This window comes from Natator depressus, chromosome 2, assembly GCF_965152275.1.
Source record: "Natator depressus isolate rNatDep1 chromosome 2, rNatDep2.hap1, whole genome shotgun sequence".
NCBI lineage: Eukaryota > Metazoa > Chordata > Testudines > Cheloniidae > Natator > Natator depressus.
This window is the reverse complement of record NC_134235.1, coordinates 101,211,924-101,229,029: the sequence shown is the minus strand read 5'-3', so window position 1 is coordinate 101,229,029 and position 17,106 is coordinate 101,211,924. Positions and strand designations below refer to the sequence as shown.

The 17,106-nt window shown below is 37.7% G+C and overlaps 1 protein-coding gene across 2 annotated transcripts in view; it reads right to left on the bottom strand.

The window, feature by feature from the left end:
• The window catches only part of ATP9B (ATPase phospholipid transporting 9B (putative)), a 283,165-nt gene that overhangs the window by 244,265 nt on the left and 21,794 nt on the right, over positions 1 to 17,106 (bottom strand). Inside the window, exon 2 of one of the 2 annotated variants that reach the window (XM_074944742.1) lies at positions 10,411 to 10,587. In XM_074944742.1, coding sequence (XP_074800843.1) covers positions 10,411 to 10,587 — 177 coding nt within the window. The remainder of the gene's footprint in view (positions 1 to 10,410; positions 10,588 to 17,106) is intronic. The other variant, XM_074944743.1, reaches the window with a different exon arrangement.

Sequence of the window (17,106 nt, the reverse complement as noted above, 5' to 3'; positions counted from 1 at the left end):
CACAGACAGAAGCCTTTTTTCCCACTCCAAATTTGAAAGTATCTAGTTTCCTCATTGGTCATTTTGGGTCAGGTGCCAGCAAGGTTACCTTAGCTTCTTAACCCTTTACAGGTGAAAGGATTTTGCCTCTGCCCAGGAGGGATTTTATAGCACTGTATACAGAAAGGTGGTTACCCTTCCCTTTATATTTATGACACTGTAGATTCACACCCTACTGCTGTGCAGTCATTTATTGTTTAGACATCTCTAAGTATAATCTTAACTCGAATTATCTGGGTCTAAAATTCTGGGTTTGGGGAGCATTACAACATCTCAATAATGTGTTTTACACTTAAACTGAAATTAAAGTTGCAAGTACAGCTAAGTAATTTAAGTGAGTTTTTTCTTTGGCAATTTCCATAGTTTTTTTTTAAATTATTAAAAACTCCAGACCTCATGTGCGTGCATATAAAACTTTAAAGAGCAGATTTACTGGTATACCAAAGCAACCAGGGAACACCAGTTTTAAGCCTAGGTATAAGCAGCTCTTATTCACTACAGCAGAGCAAATTCACCGAAGTGTTCTAGCAAACCTGACCTTTAATTCTCAATTGCCTTATTAGTTTAGAGGGCTATGTTTGTGAGACTAGCCCTGTGTGAATGTGAGGCAGGGGAGAGTCCAGTCCTCCACTTCCTGAGACCCAATGTCTCTGAGCTATAAGGGTTCTCCTGAGCTTCTGTCTTGGAACCATGGCAATGCTGTGCCACAGGGAAAAAAGGAGCCAAGGCAGCAGTGACAGGAGAGAGAAACCTTCATGCACCAATGCCCAAGCTAATATGCCCAAGCCAATCTTTAAGTGCAAAACAACTCAACCTTGACTACGGAGACGTGGCCAGCACCTCCATAATTATAAAACAAACATACTAATAAAAATTTCTTATGGAGAATAGCAACAGTGGTAATTAAAAAAAATGCTGTAGTTAATGGAACCTAGTTCAAAACCTAGTTGCAGGCCACAGCATTTTCTGCCGCTTGACCTTTATAGGGAGTTCTTCCACTCAAGAGGGAACTGCAGAGAGGGAAGATGAGAGGGAGGAGGCCGGTAAGGTTTCTCCTCTGACTCAAAAGGAGCGTGAAACAGAACCTGCATATTGAAAGTGAGGTCCTGCACCGAAAAACACAACATGAAGGTTCAATATAGGAGATTAACTTCTAAGCTCAGTGGAGGATTATGGGCCTCATTCAAACACATTAAACAGTGCACATGAGCATCTCATTCTGGATGGAAGGACGAGTAGGAGGGATGTAGTTTTTTAGGTTGAGGCCAGCCCTGGAGGGAAAAAGAGTCCTGTTTCCTGAGAAGAAGGGGTACTGAACTAAGGCTAAACTAAACTATGCAGGATAGAGGAAAAGATCTACTAAGGTTAGAAAAGTCAGAAGGTTCCTAATGTGCTTTGCCACAGGAAAGAAGGAACCAAGGGAGGTCCGGGCAGCACTCCATACACACAAGGATACTCTACTCTGGGACTGAATACTAGGCAGTGCCATATCCCTTAAGATGGAATGCATGAAGACACAAGAAGAACTTCAGTTTACTTGCAAGTAGATTTTAAGATGCCATATAAGCGTCTTTTATGGAACTGGACCATGTTTTAAGAAACATCTATGCAGCAATCTTACCAGACTCAATGATGTGACAACTAGTTCTCTCTCCCAGGCATAGCAAGAATATTAATCATTTTGTGATATTTAGCTAACTGAGCAGTACAAAACCACTGATATCATTAGAAAGGACACAAACCTCAGTAAGGTAATTGCACATAGAAACTCTCAATAAAATGGAGTGCTGCAGGTAAGATGGTAAATTTGGATGCACTGAGAGAAAAAATCTTTTGAGTAATTATTCTAACTTTACAATACTCAAAAAAGGCTTTCTTTTGAATAGCAGGGATAATTAAGTACTATAACTGATAAGGTTTATCATATGCTGATGTTTGCTGGATCATACCAGTTTAAAAGTGTAAACAGAGAGAATTTCTGAGAAATATTTGATTTCTGTTTAACTTTGACCAAACCTAGCTAAAGGTAATGGGAGAGAAGTGAAAAAGACTGGTGACCAAGCCATTTCAGCTCACCGGATTTGATGTAATTCACCCACTTGCTTTTCACTGTGGTCCAATGAACTTACAGAGAAGATATACATCAGCGTGCAACGCCCAAAAGGAAAAATGTAGAAGACCAAAGCCCCTATCCTCTTTAGGACGACATAACACATTGCACTTGAGATTTCGCTTTTTATTCTGTCAAATCATCCCATCCAACGAATTGATAGACCTTTCCATTTAAGGTCCAGGTACACTTATGAATGAAACTGAATGTAGTTGGTCTTATAATGTTGGAATTGATAAGGACAGACAGCTATTTTAAGACCAAAAACTAAGTTAAAATGGAGTGAAGGTTGAGAGCATTTACCAGTAATTTCAACAGTAAACCCATTAGAGGGTAGTTGGAATTATCTCCAAAACAAGCAGTACAAACAAAGGAAATTCAGAATTAAGGCTACATTTAAAGAAATCCTAACACATTAAATGTATGGAAATATATACGTATGCACCGAAATAACCTTTACTTTGCTGTGATTGTTGACACCATGCTGTGTCCATAAATTTATTGTCTGTGATCCCAGATTAGATTAAATGATTTTTAAAGACAATAGATTCTTTCATACTTTTCCCCTCAAGGTGACAATACAGGGCAGAGTTAAGTTTGATTGCCCCTTTACTGTGTACTTCCATATTTACATCTGGATTTTTGGTAAGAGTGTAGGGCTGATGGGGTGATTGTATCTTTTACCTTTGTATGCTATTTAAATAATGGCAAAATATCATCCTGCTTTAGAAATAAAAATAAATACTGCAGTTTGCTTAGACTGAAAAATGCTAGGGCCAGCCCTGATCTATATAGTCTTGCTATAAGTGCCGGAGGATTATACTAGATGACCTCTCGAGGTCCCTTCCAGTCCTATGATACAAAACCATTAGGGGAGATCCTAAGACAACATGGATTGCCATGCCATCAATAAAACAAATCTCTACAATCCTCTGTCTTCCAATGAAGACAATGCTATTTCCTTGGTATTCTTGTGGTCCAATGGAAAACAGAATATGGATGAAAGATAGCTAGCTCATATTCACTCTGTGTAAAACTGACATAGACCTAATTTAAGGAAATGGTGTCTAGATAGTTACTGGCACATTAGAAATCTTATATAAATAGAAGGCTGAAAATCATAAATGAACAGACACACATAATATTGATTATCATTTTAGGTTGAATTAAGACGTGTCCCTAAGTACCAGACTAGGAAAACATACAATACTCAATATTAAAACTATACTATTGGTCTACATATTGGAAAACCATGTAATGAATTTTATTAAAGAAATGATTATATATATTCTGGGAAAATAAAGGAATTTTAGCTTTTGAACGTATTTCTGCTGACGCAGCTCTTCAGAATTTAACTGAAACAGCTTCAGGGGTGTGTGAAACCTTATTTTTGTCTTGGTCTATAAAACCTTCGTCTGTGTAAATAGCAGGGTGAAACAGAATGTCTCGAGGGAATTGTTTACTTCTGGTGCCAAGACAAACAAACAAAAAACAAGGCAACAAAAACAAACCAGTAAGATAAAAACAAGTGGATGGACCCAGTGGGATTAACAGCTAGAAGTAGACAAATAAAAGTAAGTTTTATTAGGGTAAGCAAAAATGTATTAGTTTAGGTTAGTTATTGTGATTAATGCACAAGAACATTTTAGCCAGGGGTTCAGAATAGATAGGTACAGAAATAACTTGGTAACTGAATCCAGGCAAAGTTATGGAACAGGGTGTAAAAGATAATGACTGACCAGGGCCAATCAGAAGGGGGTCCAGGAGAGCCATTTGGCCTGGGCCTCAAGCGCAAAGGGAGCCTCAAATTTAGACACCTGTTAATTTTTTGGCATTTGATAAGTTTTGCAACTTGTTTTTATGCACATCCCTATCAGACCAAAATGTGACACACTCTCTCAGCTTAGAGCTGCAAATTTAAGCAAATAAGAGATGTGATTTGGTAAAAGAAATTTTTTTTTTTTACACAGAAAAAGGCTAGAAAAGCATTCGTTAAATAAAAAAAATTCAAATTCTCTCTCTCTCTCTTTTTTTTTTTTTTGGTGCCTTATTTTGTTTTTGTGTGTCATCATTTTTTATTTTTATTATAGCTAGGGGCCTCAAAAGCTGGAAATAGCCCGGCCTCTGAGAGGGCCTATGACTGACAAGAGAGTGGAGAAGACACAGGCAAAGAACACAGCAGAGACCAGAGATTTGAAAAAGTCACCCTGTCCCCAGTAGAGGTAACTTGATCAGTTATTTCTCTTGCCTTCTCCTTTTTTGCATGTATCTGTGATTCATGGGTGGTAACAGCTTTATCTTAAAACATACAAAATAAATGCTACAAGAAACTGTTTAAGCATAAATTGGCCTGGATCTCATTTGTCACCCAACGTGTTACTAAGGCTGTGTCAGCATTAAATTATATTTCATTCACACTGTGCCCAACTTAGGTTACAGTGCACGAACTTTACCAAAACAGATTGATGCTGTAGGACTTGAGTCTCCCAAAGCCACACTAGCTCACACGTTATGGGAGAGTCCCTTTATATTGAGCAACTCTCCAAATCACAGAAAGCTTGGTTCTCTAGAGCAGTACTTCCAGCCAAACAACTCATATTGCTTAAATAGAAGAGCAGGCTACCTCTAGGGATAGAAGCTTGGCACAGCAGCTTGACTGACCTGGCAGCTAACAAGCAGGTAATGTTTCGAGAAGAGGGGCCTCAGACAAATTTTAAAAGATTTGGTTTAACTTTTTTTATAAAACTTTGATTAACCTCTAGTGGATGAAAACAGATGTCTCTCCTTTCTGCCCCGCCTTCCTTTCTTTCCTTTCCCTCCCTTTTGTCTTTTTTTCTCTCCTTTTATTTTTCAAAAAAAAAAAAATCAATAAAACACAAATAACTTGACAATAAACTGATTTACACCAACAGCAGCAAGTCATACCTATCACCCCATTTTCCAAATTATTTAAAAAGACACTGCTGTGCTCTCTGAAATGTTTACTCAAGAGAGTAAGTCTAATTTTGGACAAGGAGTAAATCTGGCTTTTGAAACATGAAAATTTATACAGGGGTTTAGAGAGTACGCTAATCAACAAGAAGTACTTTAGCACAGAAGCACAGCTGATGAGTTTATAGGTAAGTACATTACCATGATTAATCTTTAGAAAACTTCACAACTGAAGGATAAGAAAATAAGATGAGAGTAAATAAGATGCATTTTTTATTTCCATGCTAGTGGGAAGGGACAAATGCTTTGCTTTCTGATCAAGCCCTATTCCTTATAGTTTTCCAGCAACAGTTAGCATGGAGTGACGAGCCACCTTTCTCTGAATAATATCTTCTTCAAAGAAATGCATATACCCAAAGGGACAAAATTAGAGCACAGTCCCACATTACAGTATATGAAACTTATTTTGTTACATTCCAAGAGAACACTTTATGGCAAACAGTAATTTTGTGCATGGAGAGATGAACAGATGAGCCACTATGACTAATAGATGAAAACACTCAGTTTTTTAACTGGCCTTCAAGTTTGTATTGTGTGAATCAATTATTGAAGTTAGTCTGTAAAAACCACTGTACCTAATCTGGTGTTCAACCTTATTTCTAGATGTATAATTTCTTCAGATGTTAAAGCCTTTTTGCTACCCTCAGTATCTGCTTCAGACTATGAAGCAACTGAATTATTCCCTTTCTTGCTACAGAGCATTTGAGCAGAAGGAAGCTCTCAAACTATTTATTTGAATTATATGGTAGGAAAAAGGATAGCTGAAGGCAGTGGCCATATTGACCATCAGCTTGGTAAATACTGAAAAGTACAGACACAGGAATAAAGTTTGTGACTGGGAAACAATTGAGATACTTCTGATAACAAGTATTGATTGGCACATAGAGATAAGCACACTTTAAGCCTTCAGATGCAAGAAAGTCTCAGCTGATGGAAATTATTATGGATTTGCCAGTTCCATTTTTAAATGTTTCTGGAACAAATGAGCTTTACTACTTTGGGACTAAAAATCAGTCAGTCCCTGTGCAATTTATAACCACAGTCAGAATCCCTGTCAGTTCATGTGTAGACTTTAAGATGTCCATCTTGCCATCATGAGTCCTGAGTAGTTTAGGAGTACATTAACTCAGAATTGTATGCATGTCAAAAATCCATCAGATCTTTAAGGAAATTTACAGTCTGTCAAAACCTGACAGTATTCAAACATTCAAAAATTCAGATTTAATAAGTGCTAAAATTAACATCCTATGTCATCAGAAATGTTGTGCAGTAGATCTCATCAAGGGCTCATCAATTAAACAACTAGACCAAGTCATTTTCCAGTATTAACGTATTTGATTGCCAGCAGTATGTATGTAAGTAATCTCGTAACGTTCATTTTTAGGCGAAATTCCTGATTAAACAGAGATCCCTACTGTAATCAAAGACTGATGGTATGATATGTTCCTGATATTTGTATTTTTGTTTATCTGACCTCTGTAAAGACCTACATACTAAATACTCCCAGGAATGAAAAACAACTAAAAGATTTCAGTCTCCAGGAGAGACCAAATATAAAACACAGTTTTAAATAATAAAAGATGTTACATGCTAATTATGAAGACACAGGAAACCTTTTCTTTAAGGTTTAGCTATGAGCTTTACCATCTGGCTACAAATTTTAGTAACAAATTTTAGTAACAAAATTAGGCAAACGTCAAAAAGTTGAAAGACAGAAGTGTACCAACCCAGTTGTGTCAATACAAAAACTACGATAAGCAGATGGGTTGAGATAGAAGGAGTTTCCTTTAGGTATGTCCATTAACTATCTTTTTTTTAAACCCAGTTCATAAAATTATAAGGCTTTGTCTGAAGAAATAAAAATAAATTCCCCACAACACTCACTAAATGCTATATTTAAAAATAGCAGCAAATGTTAAAAAGGCTCTCTACTATTTCACGTACTAAATGTGTTTCTCTAAGTCAAAAGCTAAAATCCAACTCTACATCCCTAATGCAACAAGTTTCTTTTCTTCTCATTACTTTTACCGTACAAGCTTACTTGTCACTAGCTTTTTCAAAACAACATTTTTATCAAAATAGAAAGATAACATAAAAGCTCTGCATAGATTGCAAGGGTTAGCTATTCCTTATTAGGTTTTAAGTAGCAGAAACTACTTCTCCAAAGAAAACATACTGTAATTATTGTACTCAACAGGTAGCTTCAGTAATCAGGCCAAAAGCAACACAGTCGTCATGTCATTCTTAAAGATCAGCATTTTCCCATGCTTCTGCATAACAAATGCGTTGCAGATTAATTGAAAGTGTACAGGCCATCTTAGAGCCCAAATTAATCCGAGCATTTGATATCCCCTTCACTTCATATGGAAATGCCATTCAATGGCACCATTTTCATAGGGACAAAGTGTTTTTTGATAACAAGTGGAATGTAAATCTCATGAGAAAGAAATCAATCCAGCCCAAAGAACTCCAGAGTATTGATTTATGTGCATTATAATTTCACAAGCTTGAAGAGAATTTGTAAATTAAGGGGGAAATGATTACATCCACAAAACAGCTGCTATATCACTGCTTTCTTTTTAACGGTATTATGAAAAAAAGAAATAAGCAAAAGTTATACTGGTTACATTACAGTCTCCAGGAAAAAAGCTCATTTAAATCATGAATTGCATTACAAATGGGAAAGGCAAAAATTCATCTCCACAACAGGCAAATTTCCTAATAAAGTACACTATTCTATTATGGTCAGCACTCTTAGCAACATCTATACTGTAGTTAAAGGTTGTCCACGGGTTTCCAAAGCACAGGGACTTATTCATATGCATTTAACTTAGTCAAACTTCCCACATTTGTTCTCTGCTAGAGTGATATTTTTGGAAGTTTGAGCAAAAACAGTTCAGATATTTTCAAATAAGATGACCGTAATCAAAGACACTTGACATACAAAAATATATGCAGTTTTGAGAAGCTCAGTATTGCAAACCCCAAGAGTTCAAAAACCAAGAGGTGGAGCCCCCCAAATTATGAAATTTTAAAAAAATAATATTTTTGGTCTGTCTTCTCTCTTTTGAGCTCCCCATATGCACCTCAAAGCTTGTGTGTGACAATTTTACAGAGTTGCTAGATCTCACAAATTGACAGTGACCAAAATGATTTTGCTCCCTGTGGTAGGTGCTCTCACTAGAGTACATGAATGAAATCAAGGCCCCATTGTGCTAGGCATCATACAAATACACAGTAAGAGACAGCCTTATTGTTTTACATTTGGGTCTGCCACTCTCTGGACACAGGAAAAAAAAATCTCTCACACTCTGATCTCCATCCTAAACACAGTTAATGTTTACAATACATTATTCTTGAAGGGACAGCTCACATTAACCCAATCAAAATAATAATGACACTGACCCTACTGCAGGGTGTCTCTGCAACCATGGTGGTACAGTAATCCCTAGCTATCTAGTAGTGTGCTGGTGTACTACTTACTCAAAGGCAATTGCAGTAGACACTCTTAGCACTAGCATTCAGTGGGTTCCTATATATATATATATATATATATATATATATATATTTTTTTTTTTTTTTCTGATGAAGTAAACAAGGATTGCTTTGTTAGGGCTGCCAAAAATAAGAAATACAAATATTCTAGCCACGTCTTAAAATGTCACAAAGGATAAACCAACTAACTCAGACTCCAAAAGGGCAGCCCAGTATGCGTTACAAAGTAGGGGCTCCTTAGGACTAATGCCAAGGATACTCCCTCCTGGAAAGGATCATGAGCTGACCTGCAAATCCCCCAGCCAGAGTTCAGTTCTTTTGTCAGTCTCGTTTGAACCAGTCTGTGCACGACCTGTTTGTCAGATACTGACTATCCACTTATTACAACCAGTGCTGGTACCCTTGCCAGCAACAGGCTATTTTTCTCAACCCAGTGATCCAGCCTACCCTCTGCATCCAACTCCAAGGCTGCCCACTATACAGCCTGCTGTTGTCTCCCGCTAGGGCCTGCTCCCTCCTCCCCCGCCCTTTTTGGGGGGTGGGAGTGTATTGAAAACTTTGTTTTACTAACAAACTGAAAATAATCCACAGGCACTAAAGTTCTCAATCAATATTCTACTGGCACTGCGCATAAATGCATAAAACTGAGTGTTCAAGAAGGTAGAAAAAACAAAACAAAAACACTTCATAAAATATTTCCCCCACATACATATGCAATAGCCCTCACAAAAATGGCTAAACCATTTTGGCTCAGCCTTTCAAAAAAATTAATCTGAAAGGAGAGACAGCCTGGAAATTTTCAGCCCAAAACGTGAATGTCACTTAAGTGTATGAACAGCTATAATAAAGGGTTAGAATGTAAACTTCATAGTGTGAGTTGTAATTATTATTTATTATGGTTCAAAAGCATCATCAGAAATTCTGCAAGCTGTTATATGCTGGTGAATCCTTCACCCATACTGAGCCTTCATGAAGTTATCAGAGCTCCATACACCCACAGGGATCTGCCCACACACCAAATTGCACACAAAGAAAAAGGGTTTTACTATAAACAAAGTAACATAGCACAGAATGAATACAATGCTGTAATTTACTGATGGGCCTCCACCAAAGGCATAAGAATTCAGCACCGGAGATTAATAAACAACAGTAAAGTAACAAGAGCTAATTCTACTTTATTCACTCCAGTGACATCAGTTATATGTACCTTCTATTTGAAATGTTAACTTATAATTCATGAATTTACTTTTCCTTTTCATCAACATCAAACAAATCTAGGTGTTACTCACTGTTAGCAAATTAGTATTAACACTGTCAGGGACATCAATGAAAATATTACTATCTTCTCTCCAGGTAGAGTTTTAACTGGAAGTGAGGACCAGCACTAAATACTGCCCATTCTGGGCCCCTTGACAGGTGTAAGCGTGGAGTTAATCTATTTTAGGGGAAAGCACTACATTTTTTTCTGACAGGCTGATTTAAGAAAAAAGGAAGGTGCACCGCAGCAGCTGTTTGAAATGTTACATTAAGTTCCAGAGTGGCAGCAATGGATTTACAGAAAACAGATGAGGTGGTCAAAAATGTGCATAATAAATAGAATTTATCACAGGAATATCACCACCACATCAATTTTATGCACATACATGTGCACACACAATATCATATATACATACACATATTTATACACACACACACACACGGACAGACATTCATATAAAACTAAAAACATTTAATTTATTCTATGACATAACAACAAATAGCAGCATGCAACAAACCTGGCACAAAGGAATTTCCATCCACCACAGATAAACCATTCTAAGCCTGTCTTTCTGTGGGAAACTCTGGCTCTTGGTAAAGTATGGTAATCACTTTCATCATTTTCAAAGCCTTCTTCCGACATCATTAGTGGCATTTCATCCAAAAGGGAGGACTCATCTTCCACTTGGTACCTGCTGAAGTTAAATAAGAGCATTAAACAAAGGTAGATGGTATAATAGCGGTATATTGACTATCTATGAAATTCTGAAGATTGGTCTGAAATCCAAGGGACATATTTCAGATTTCACTATATTGGAATTCTATAATAAAAAGTCATTTCAGTTTTAGCATACGACATGTGTGTTCAACACACTCTCACAAATCAAATGTTTGCCCTATTTTGGTTTGAGTTACACTATCTGTCTTTTAAAGAACATCTCACATTGGTCAGCAAGTACCCTGGTATTATAAACTGTTGTATGCAGAATGCCTTATCCAGAGTTTGCTAAACACTATATAGATACCCAGAGCTGCATAAATAAAAATGTTTAAGACTTTGGACATCCAACTTCATACTTTCAAAGGCCAATTTAAAAACTGTGTTATACCATATAATTTTTTTATGTTCAACAATCCTGTCAATAGCATCAATTTAGTAGATAAAAATTCAGAGGAAATGCAAATAGTGGCATTCAGTTACATGTCAGTGTAGACTAGAGTGTCAGGTAAGGTACTCCCTCCCTGTTCATTTCATTTCCTTAGAACCTCATTACCTGCTTTCCTGATATATCCCCCTTCCTGCTCTTTCAAGTGCAAGTTAGAAGCACTTCATTAGCATACAATTTTTACTTCCATTGGTATCTTTGTCTCTGGCCCACAATTTCTACATACCGTATCAATTCAGTATCGTTACCTGTAGTAAATACTTGTATCTTATTTTAAGTCTTAAAAGGTTGCAAAGAAAAGTAAAGTCGTTTTGCAATAGCCGGTGAATCACAATAGATACCCCTATGCTGTCTATCACAAAAGTACACTAGGCAGATTATGATCCTTTCTTTAATAGGCACTGAATGATACAAAAAAAGTTATACTAAGGCAGATTATTGACTTTTGTACCCAGATATCAAAGAGGTTCTGTACTTTGAAAGATTTTGCTCCACTTTTATTACCTTTTCATTGGTATGAAAATATGAAGACAAATAGTGTGACAAATCCCAAATTATAACTCAATCTTTTTTGATGAATCTAATCCCTCCTTTTACAAAGTTGCCTTTATAAATTATAGTATTCAAATAACTAGATAATCTTCTTAGATACTAGTAATTCTAATCAACATTAATGTCAGCCCTCAACATGTATGGTAGGAGTACCCACAGTACATAATCAAAAGATACTGTAATTTCAAACTAACAGGTTCCATGTATGTAATGGCCAGAGACTGGATGAAGGAATGCTTGCAAACTATAACGCAAATTACTGTCAACTGCTTTAGCATCTGAAGTAGAAGTCAAGCACAACTACATTTGTAAATGATACTGCTTGGCACTGTACGCTGATTTCACTGACAAAAGTTAACTTGTAGTATTGAGTAGACCTGAGCTACTGCACTTGGGAGTTAAAAATAATTCTAATCATACAGTAAGCATGAATAACTATTCACCATTGTGATTAAGTACCGAGTCTGGAGGGTCAAAACTACCTAATAGTAGTTTCTGCTTAACTGAGCTACTTAGTGTTCAAATACCTGCATGTTCTTCTAATAAAATTAAGATTAAGCAGACACAAATATGCACTCCAACATGATTTCTACAAGAACTTTAAACCAGTTTATTGTCATCTATCTTCATCCTATTCTTATCAGTGAATATTTCTAGTGTGAGGGGAATAGAGAACTGAGATTAAAATGGAGACAGGGAAACAAAACAGTATCTCCATACCCTTAGCATGATACCTTTTTGTCTTTGGGTTGCTGTTTTTTCCCCTCCAAGTAAATGAACTTGAGAGAGACCACAGAAAATTTAAGCCCAATATGCAGTGAAAAAAAAATCAGCCAATCACACAGAATCACAGCATTTCACATTCATTTACGGTATGGTAGAAAGGAGAATGTCTAAAATATGCTTCAACAACATTCTAATTGGAATATGCAGACATACTATTTTCCCCTCCCGTTCCCTTTCTCTTATATAGCACACAGAATAGTATATAGCCATTATATAGCTCAATTCACTATGTCATGTTTTTAAAACATGATCTGTAAAATACTTTATGTTATTTTCAATTAACTTGGGCCTTTCTTTTTGCTTCTTTGCTTCTAACACAAATACAGGTTATGCTGTCTCAGGATTTTCTTGTGAGCTTTAACACCTTAATTCAAGCCATATATTAAATCTTTAACAAAAGTTTTCTTTATCCAAAATGTCAGGTCACTGAATATAAAAGGTGTTAAATAACAACGTCCAGATTCTCTGGAGTGCTGAGTATCCACTGTGCTCAGAAAAGATATAGGGAAGCCTATTACAGTTGACATTTTTAAAGTGGATCTTACTCGGAGGACTTGCTCCAGCACTCATTAGCTTGCAATGAGCCCCAAGTGACCATACACGAGCTGAGAATAACCAAGCACAGCACTATGGCCGTGCCCTGATGCGCCTGAGCCCCTCCCTGCTCTTTACCATTAGGACCAAGGAGTAACTAGCTGAGAGCTAACCCACAAAGGGGGAAACTCTCAGCCCGAACCCAGCTGATTTTCAACCCTTTTGTGCTGTCAAAGCTTTGGAAAGGGGCTATAACACTACAGATTCTGGCTTAAAGATGTCAACACTGAGGCTTTGTCTACACTACACAACTTTTAGTGACATGGCCATGTCGACACTGCCGTGTTGCTAGAAGTCGGGCAGTGTAAATGCAGTTTATCAGCACTTTTGCCAACAAAATACTTCACCCACTATGAGAGGGGTTTGTGCTGTCAACAGGAGAGCGCTCCTGCCAACAACAAGCTGTTTACACTGCCACTTGCCATGGCAAAACTTGTGTGGGCGGGGGGGGGGGGGGGGGGCATTTTTTAAGCACCTATGAACGACAAAAGCTTTGTCATTCAATTGGCAGTGTAGACAAAGCCTCAGTCTGACTAAGAGTCCCTTCCACTAGTTTGCTCAACCTCCTTTGTTATTTTTATGTTCCCATTTCACTAGTTTTTCAGATAGCTCAGAGAGGACCTGAAATTCTAATGGAGAAGAAAGCAAGCAACATGACACACAAACTTAAACCCTGTGTTAGCACAAGCCCAACTTTCCCATGCACGTCACTTTTAAGACTTGTCTTAGATTATGATTTCTGAAAACTCCAATACTAAGCAATATGCAAAGCAAGGCTTCTAAACCACAACACAAGCCTTACTCAACCTACAGTAAAGATAAGCTACTGAAGAACCTTGCTACAATGGATATATAGGGCCCTTTGTTTTAGTTTTTTATTTTGTTTGAAATTTCCCAGGAATTTATTAGTTATTATTTTGAAAATTAAAAACTGGTTGAAAAATCAGTGGCTAAATATAACCTCATAGTTTTCTGGGTAATTATTGGGGTTAATATTGAGGGGAAAACAACTAAAAGAGAACAGTAAGCTTTCGAGCATACTTTAAAAGGATTCAGAGTAGCAGCTGTGTTAGTCTGTATTCGCAAAAAGGAGTACTTGTGGCACCTTAGAGACTAACCAATTTATTTGAGCATAAGCTTTCGTGAGCTACAGTTCACTCCATCGGATGCATTCTGTGGAAAATACAGTGGGGAGATTTATATACATAGAGAACATGAAACAATGGGTGTTACCATACACACTGTAACAAGAGAGTGATCACTTAACGTGAGCTATTACCAGCGGGAGAGCGGGGGGGACGGACCTTTTGTAGTGATAATCAAGGTGGGCCATTTCCAGCAGTTGACAAGAACGTCTGAGGAACAGTGGGGGGTGGAAGGGGGAACAAACATGGGGAAATAGTTTTACTTTGTGTAATGACCCATCCACTCCCAATCTCTATTCAAGCCTAAGTTAATTGTATCCAGTTTGCAAATTAATTCCAATTCAGCAGTCTCTCGTTGGAGTCTGTTTTTGAAGTTTTGTTGTTGAAGAATTGCCACTTTTAGGTCTGTAATCGAGTGACCAGAAAGATTGAAGTGTTCTCCAACTGGTTTTTGAATGTTATAATTCTTGACATCTTTGTTGGGCCTGTCCTGTAGTAGGTGACTTCTGGGTACTCTTCTGGCTCTGTCAATCTGTTTCTTCACTTCAGCAGGTGGGTATTGTAGTTGTAAGAATGCTTGATAAAGATCTTGTAGGTGTTTGTCTCCGTCTGAGGGGTTGGAGCAAATGCGGTTGTACCGTAGAGCTTGGCTGTAGACAATGGATCGTGTGGTGTGGTCTGCATGAAAGCTGGAGGCATGTAGGTAGGAACAGAAGAACATAACATAAGAAAATAACAGAACGCCACTAGCCATCACCTTCAGTCCCCAACTAAAACTTCTCCAACGCATCATCAAGGATCTACAACCTATCCTGAAGGACGACCCATCACTCTCACAGATCTTGGGAGACAGGCCAGTCCTTGCTTACAGACGGCTCCCCAACCTGAAGCAAATACTCACCAGCAACCACACACCACACAACAGAACCACTAACCCAGGAACCTATCCTTGCAACAAAGTCCGTTGCCAACTGCGTCCACATATCTATTCAGGGGACACCATCATAGGGCCTAATCACATTAGCCACACTATCGGAGGCTCGTTCACCTGCACATCTACCAATGTGATATATGCCATCATGTGCCAGCAATGCCCCTCTGCCATATTCATTGGTCAAACTGGACAGTCTCTATATAAAAGAATAAATGGACACAAATCAGACGTTAAGAATTATAACATTCAAAAACCAGTTGGAGGATACTTCAATCTTTCTGGTCACTCGATTACAGACCTAAAACTGGCAATTCTTCAACAACAAAACTTCAGAAACAGACTCCAACGAGAGACTGCTGAATTGGAATTAATTTGCAAACTGGATACAATTAACTTAGGTTTGAATAGAGACTGGGAGTGGATGGGTCATTACACAAAGTAAAACTATTTCCCCATGTTTGTTCCCCCTTCAACCCCCCACTGTTCCTCAGACGTTCTTGTCAACTGCTGGAAATGGCCCACCTTGATTATCACTACAAAAGGTTTCTTCCCCCCCGCTCTCCCGCTGGTAATAGCTCACGTTAAGTGATTACTCTCTTGTTACAGTGTGTATGGTAACACCCATTGTTTCATGTTCTCTATGTATATAAATCTCCCCACTGTATTTTCCATTGAATGCATCCGATGAACAGAGCTGTAGCTCACGAAAGCTTATGCTCAAATAAAATTTGTTAGTCTCTAAGGTGCCACAAGCACTCCTTTTCTACTTTAAGAGGAGAAGAAGAATAAAGAAAGGTGAGAAACTATGGTCTGGGAATCAATAGCGGTGAATGAAATATTTGATGGTAGGCATTCCATGAAAAACTATCTGGGCACACAGTACTATTATCTTCTGTTTCCAGCTCAAAAGTTTAATTTGGAATCAGCTAAAAATGTAATATTTTACCATGTAAACAATTGCTATAGAGGACAGATTTTTTTTTTAAATCATCAATGGGAAATGAAGTGGTCTACACAATTAAAAACTGTAGGGAAGTTGTTCACAAGATAATATGTTAAGATGGGTTAAGATAACTGCTACCAAGTTTGAGAACCTCTGTTGAGAGGAACAGCATGGTAGAAATTAATAAAAGCATATATGTGAGAAAAGTAGTAAAAAAAATTCCCATTAAGTTACTGGAATGGGATGAGTGGGAAAAGGGGTTCAATTTTTGTGCTGAGTTTGCAACAAGATATTGTAGGAGAAAATGAAGATGAGATTCAGCAGATGGAAGAGATGTCAAGCCTGGAGATCTACAAGTCATCTGGAGCAGAAGAAGCCACAGAATGAATGAGGTTGCCCAGGAATGGACTGTGAAGCAGAAATATCCAAGGACAAAGACCTGAGTCAAACCAGAGTGGTAGGAAGAAGGAAGTTAGTAGAGCGGGGAAATAGTGTTATCTGGCAAAGAAGATGTTAAAGGGAAAGAACAAATCTGTATAATGAAGACGGCATCTGACGGCACCAGGACAAAAGCAGAGGAAGTAAACAAAGTGTAAACAAAAACTGGGATGTTTTAGGACAAATGCATCATTTAAAGAGGACAGTGAAGGTATCGAGAGCAGAGTTATAAAAGAGACCATAGAATCAACCCAAGGAGAGGGACGTAGTGAAGTATCATCTAAGAAGTTGGATACAATGTAGGATTGGAGATCTAAGAAAAAATGCAAAATGGAGCAAGGGTAGCAGGTCGTACTAAGGCAGATGTGCAATACAGGTAAAGAATCTAACTAAAGACAAGATAAATTGAGGAACTGTTCCAGACTGAGAGGTCAATAGAGAAGGTTTCGGAACAAATTTATATATTAAACATTAAAGTCACCAGGACCAGCTGGTATTCACCCAAGAGTTCTGCAATTTTATATTTGAGTTTCTTCAGAACAATTAACTGTGCTACGTAATCCATTGCTTAAATCAACCTCTGAACCAAATGACTGGAGGATAGTTAATGTAAAGCCAATTTTTAAGAAAAGGCTGCAGAAGTGAACCCGGGAATT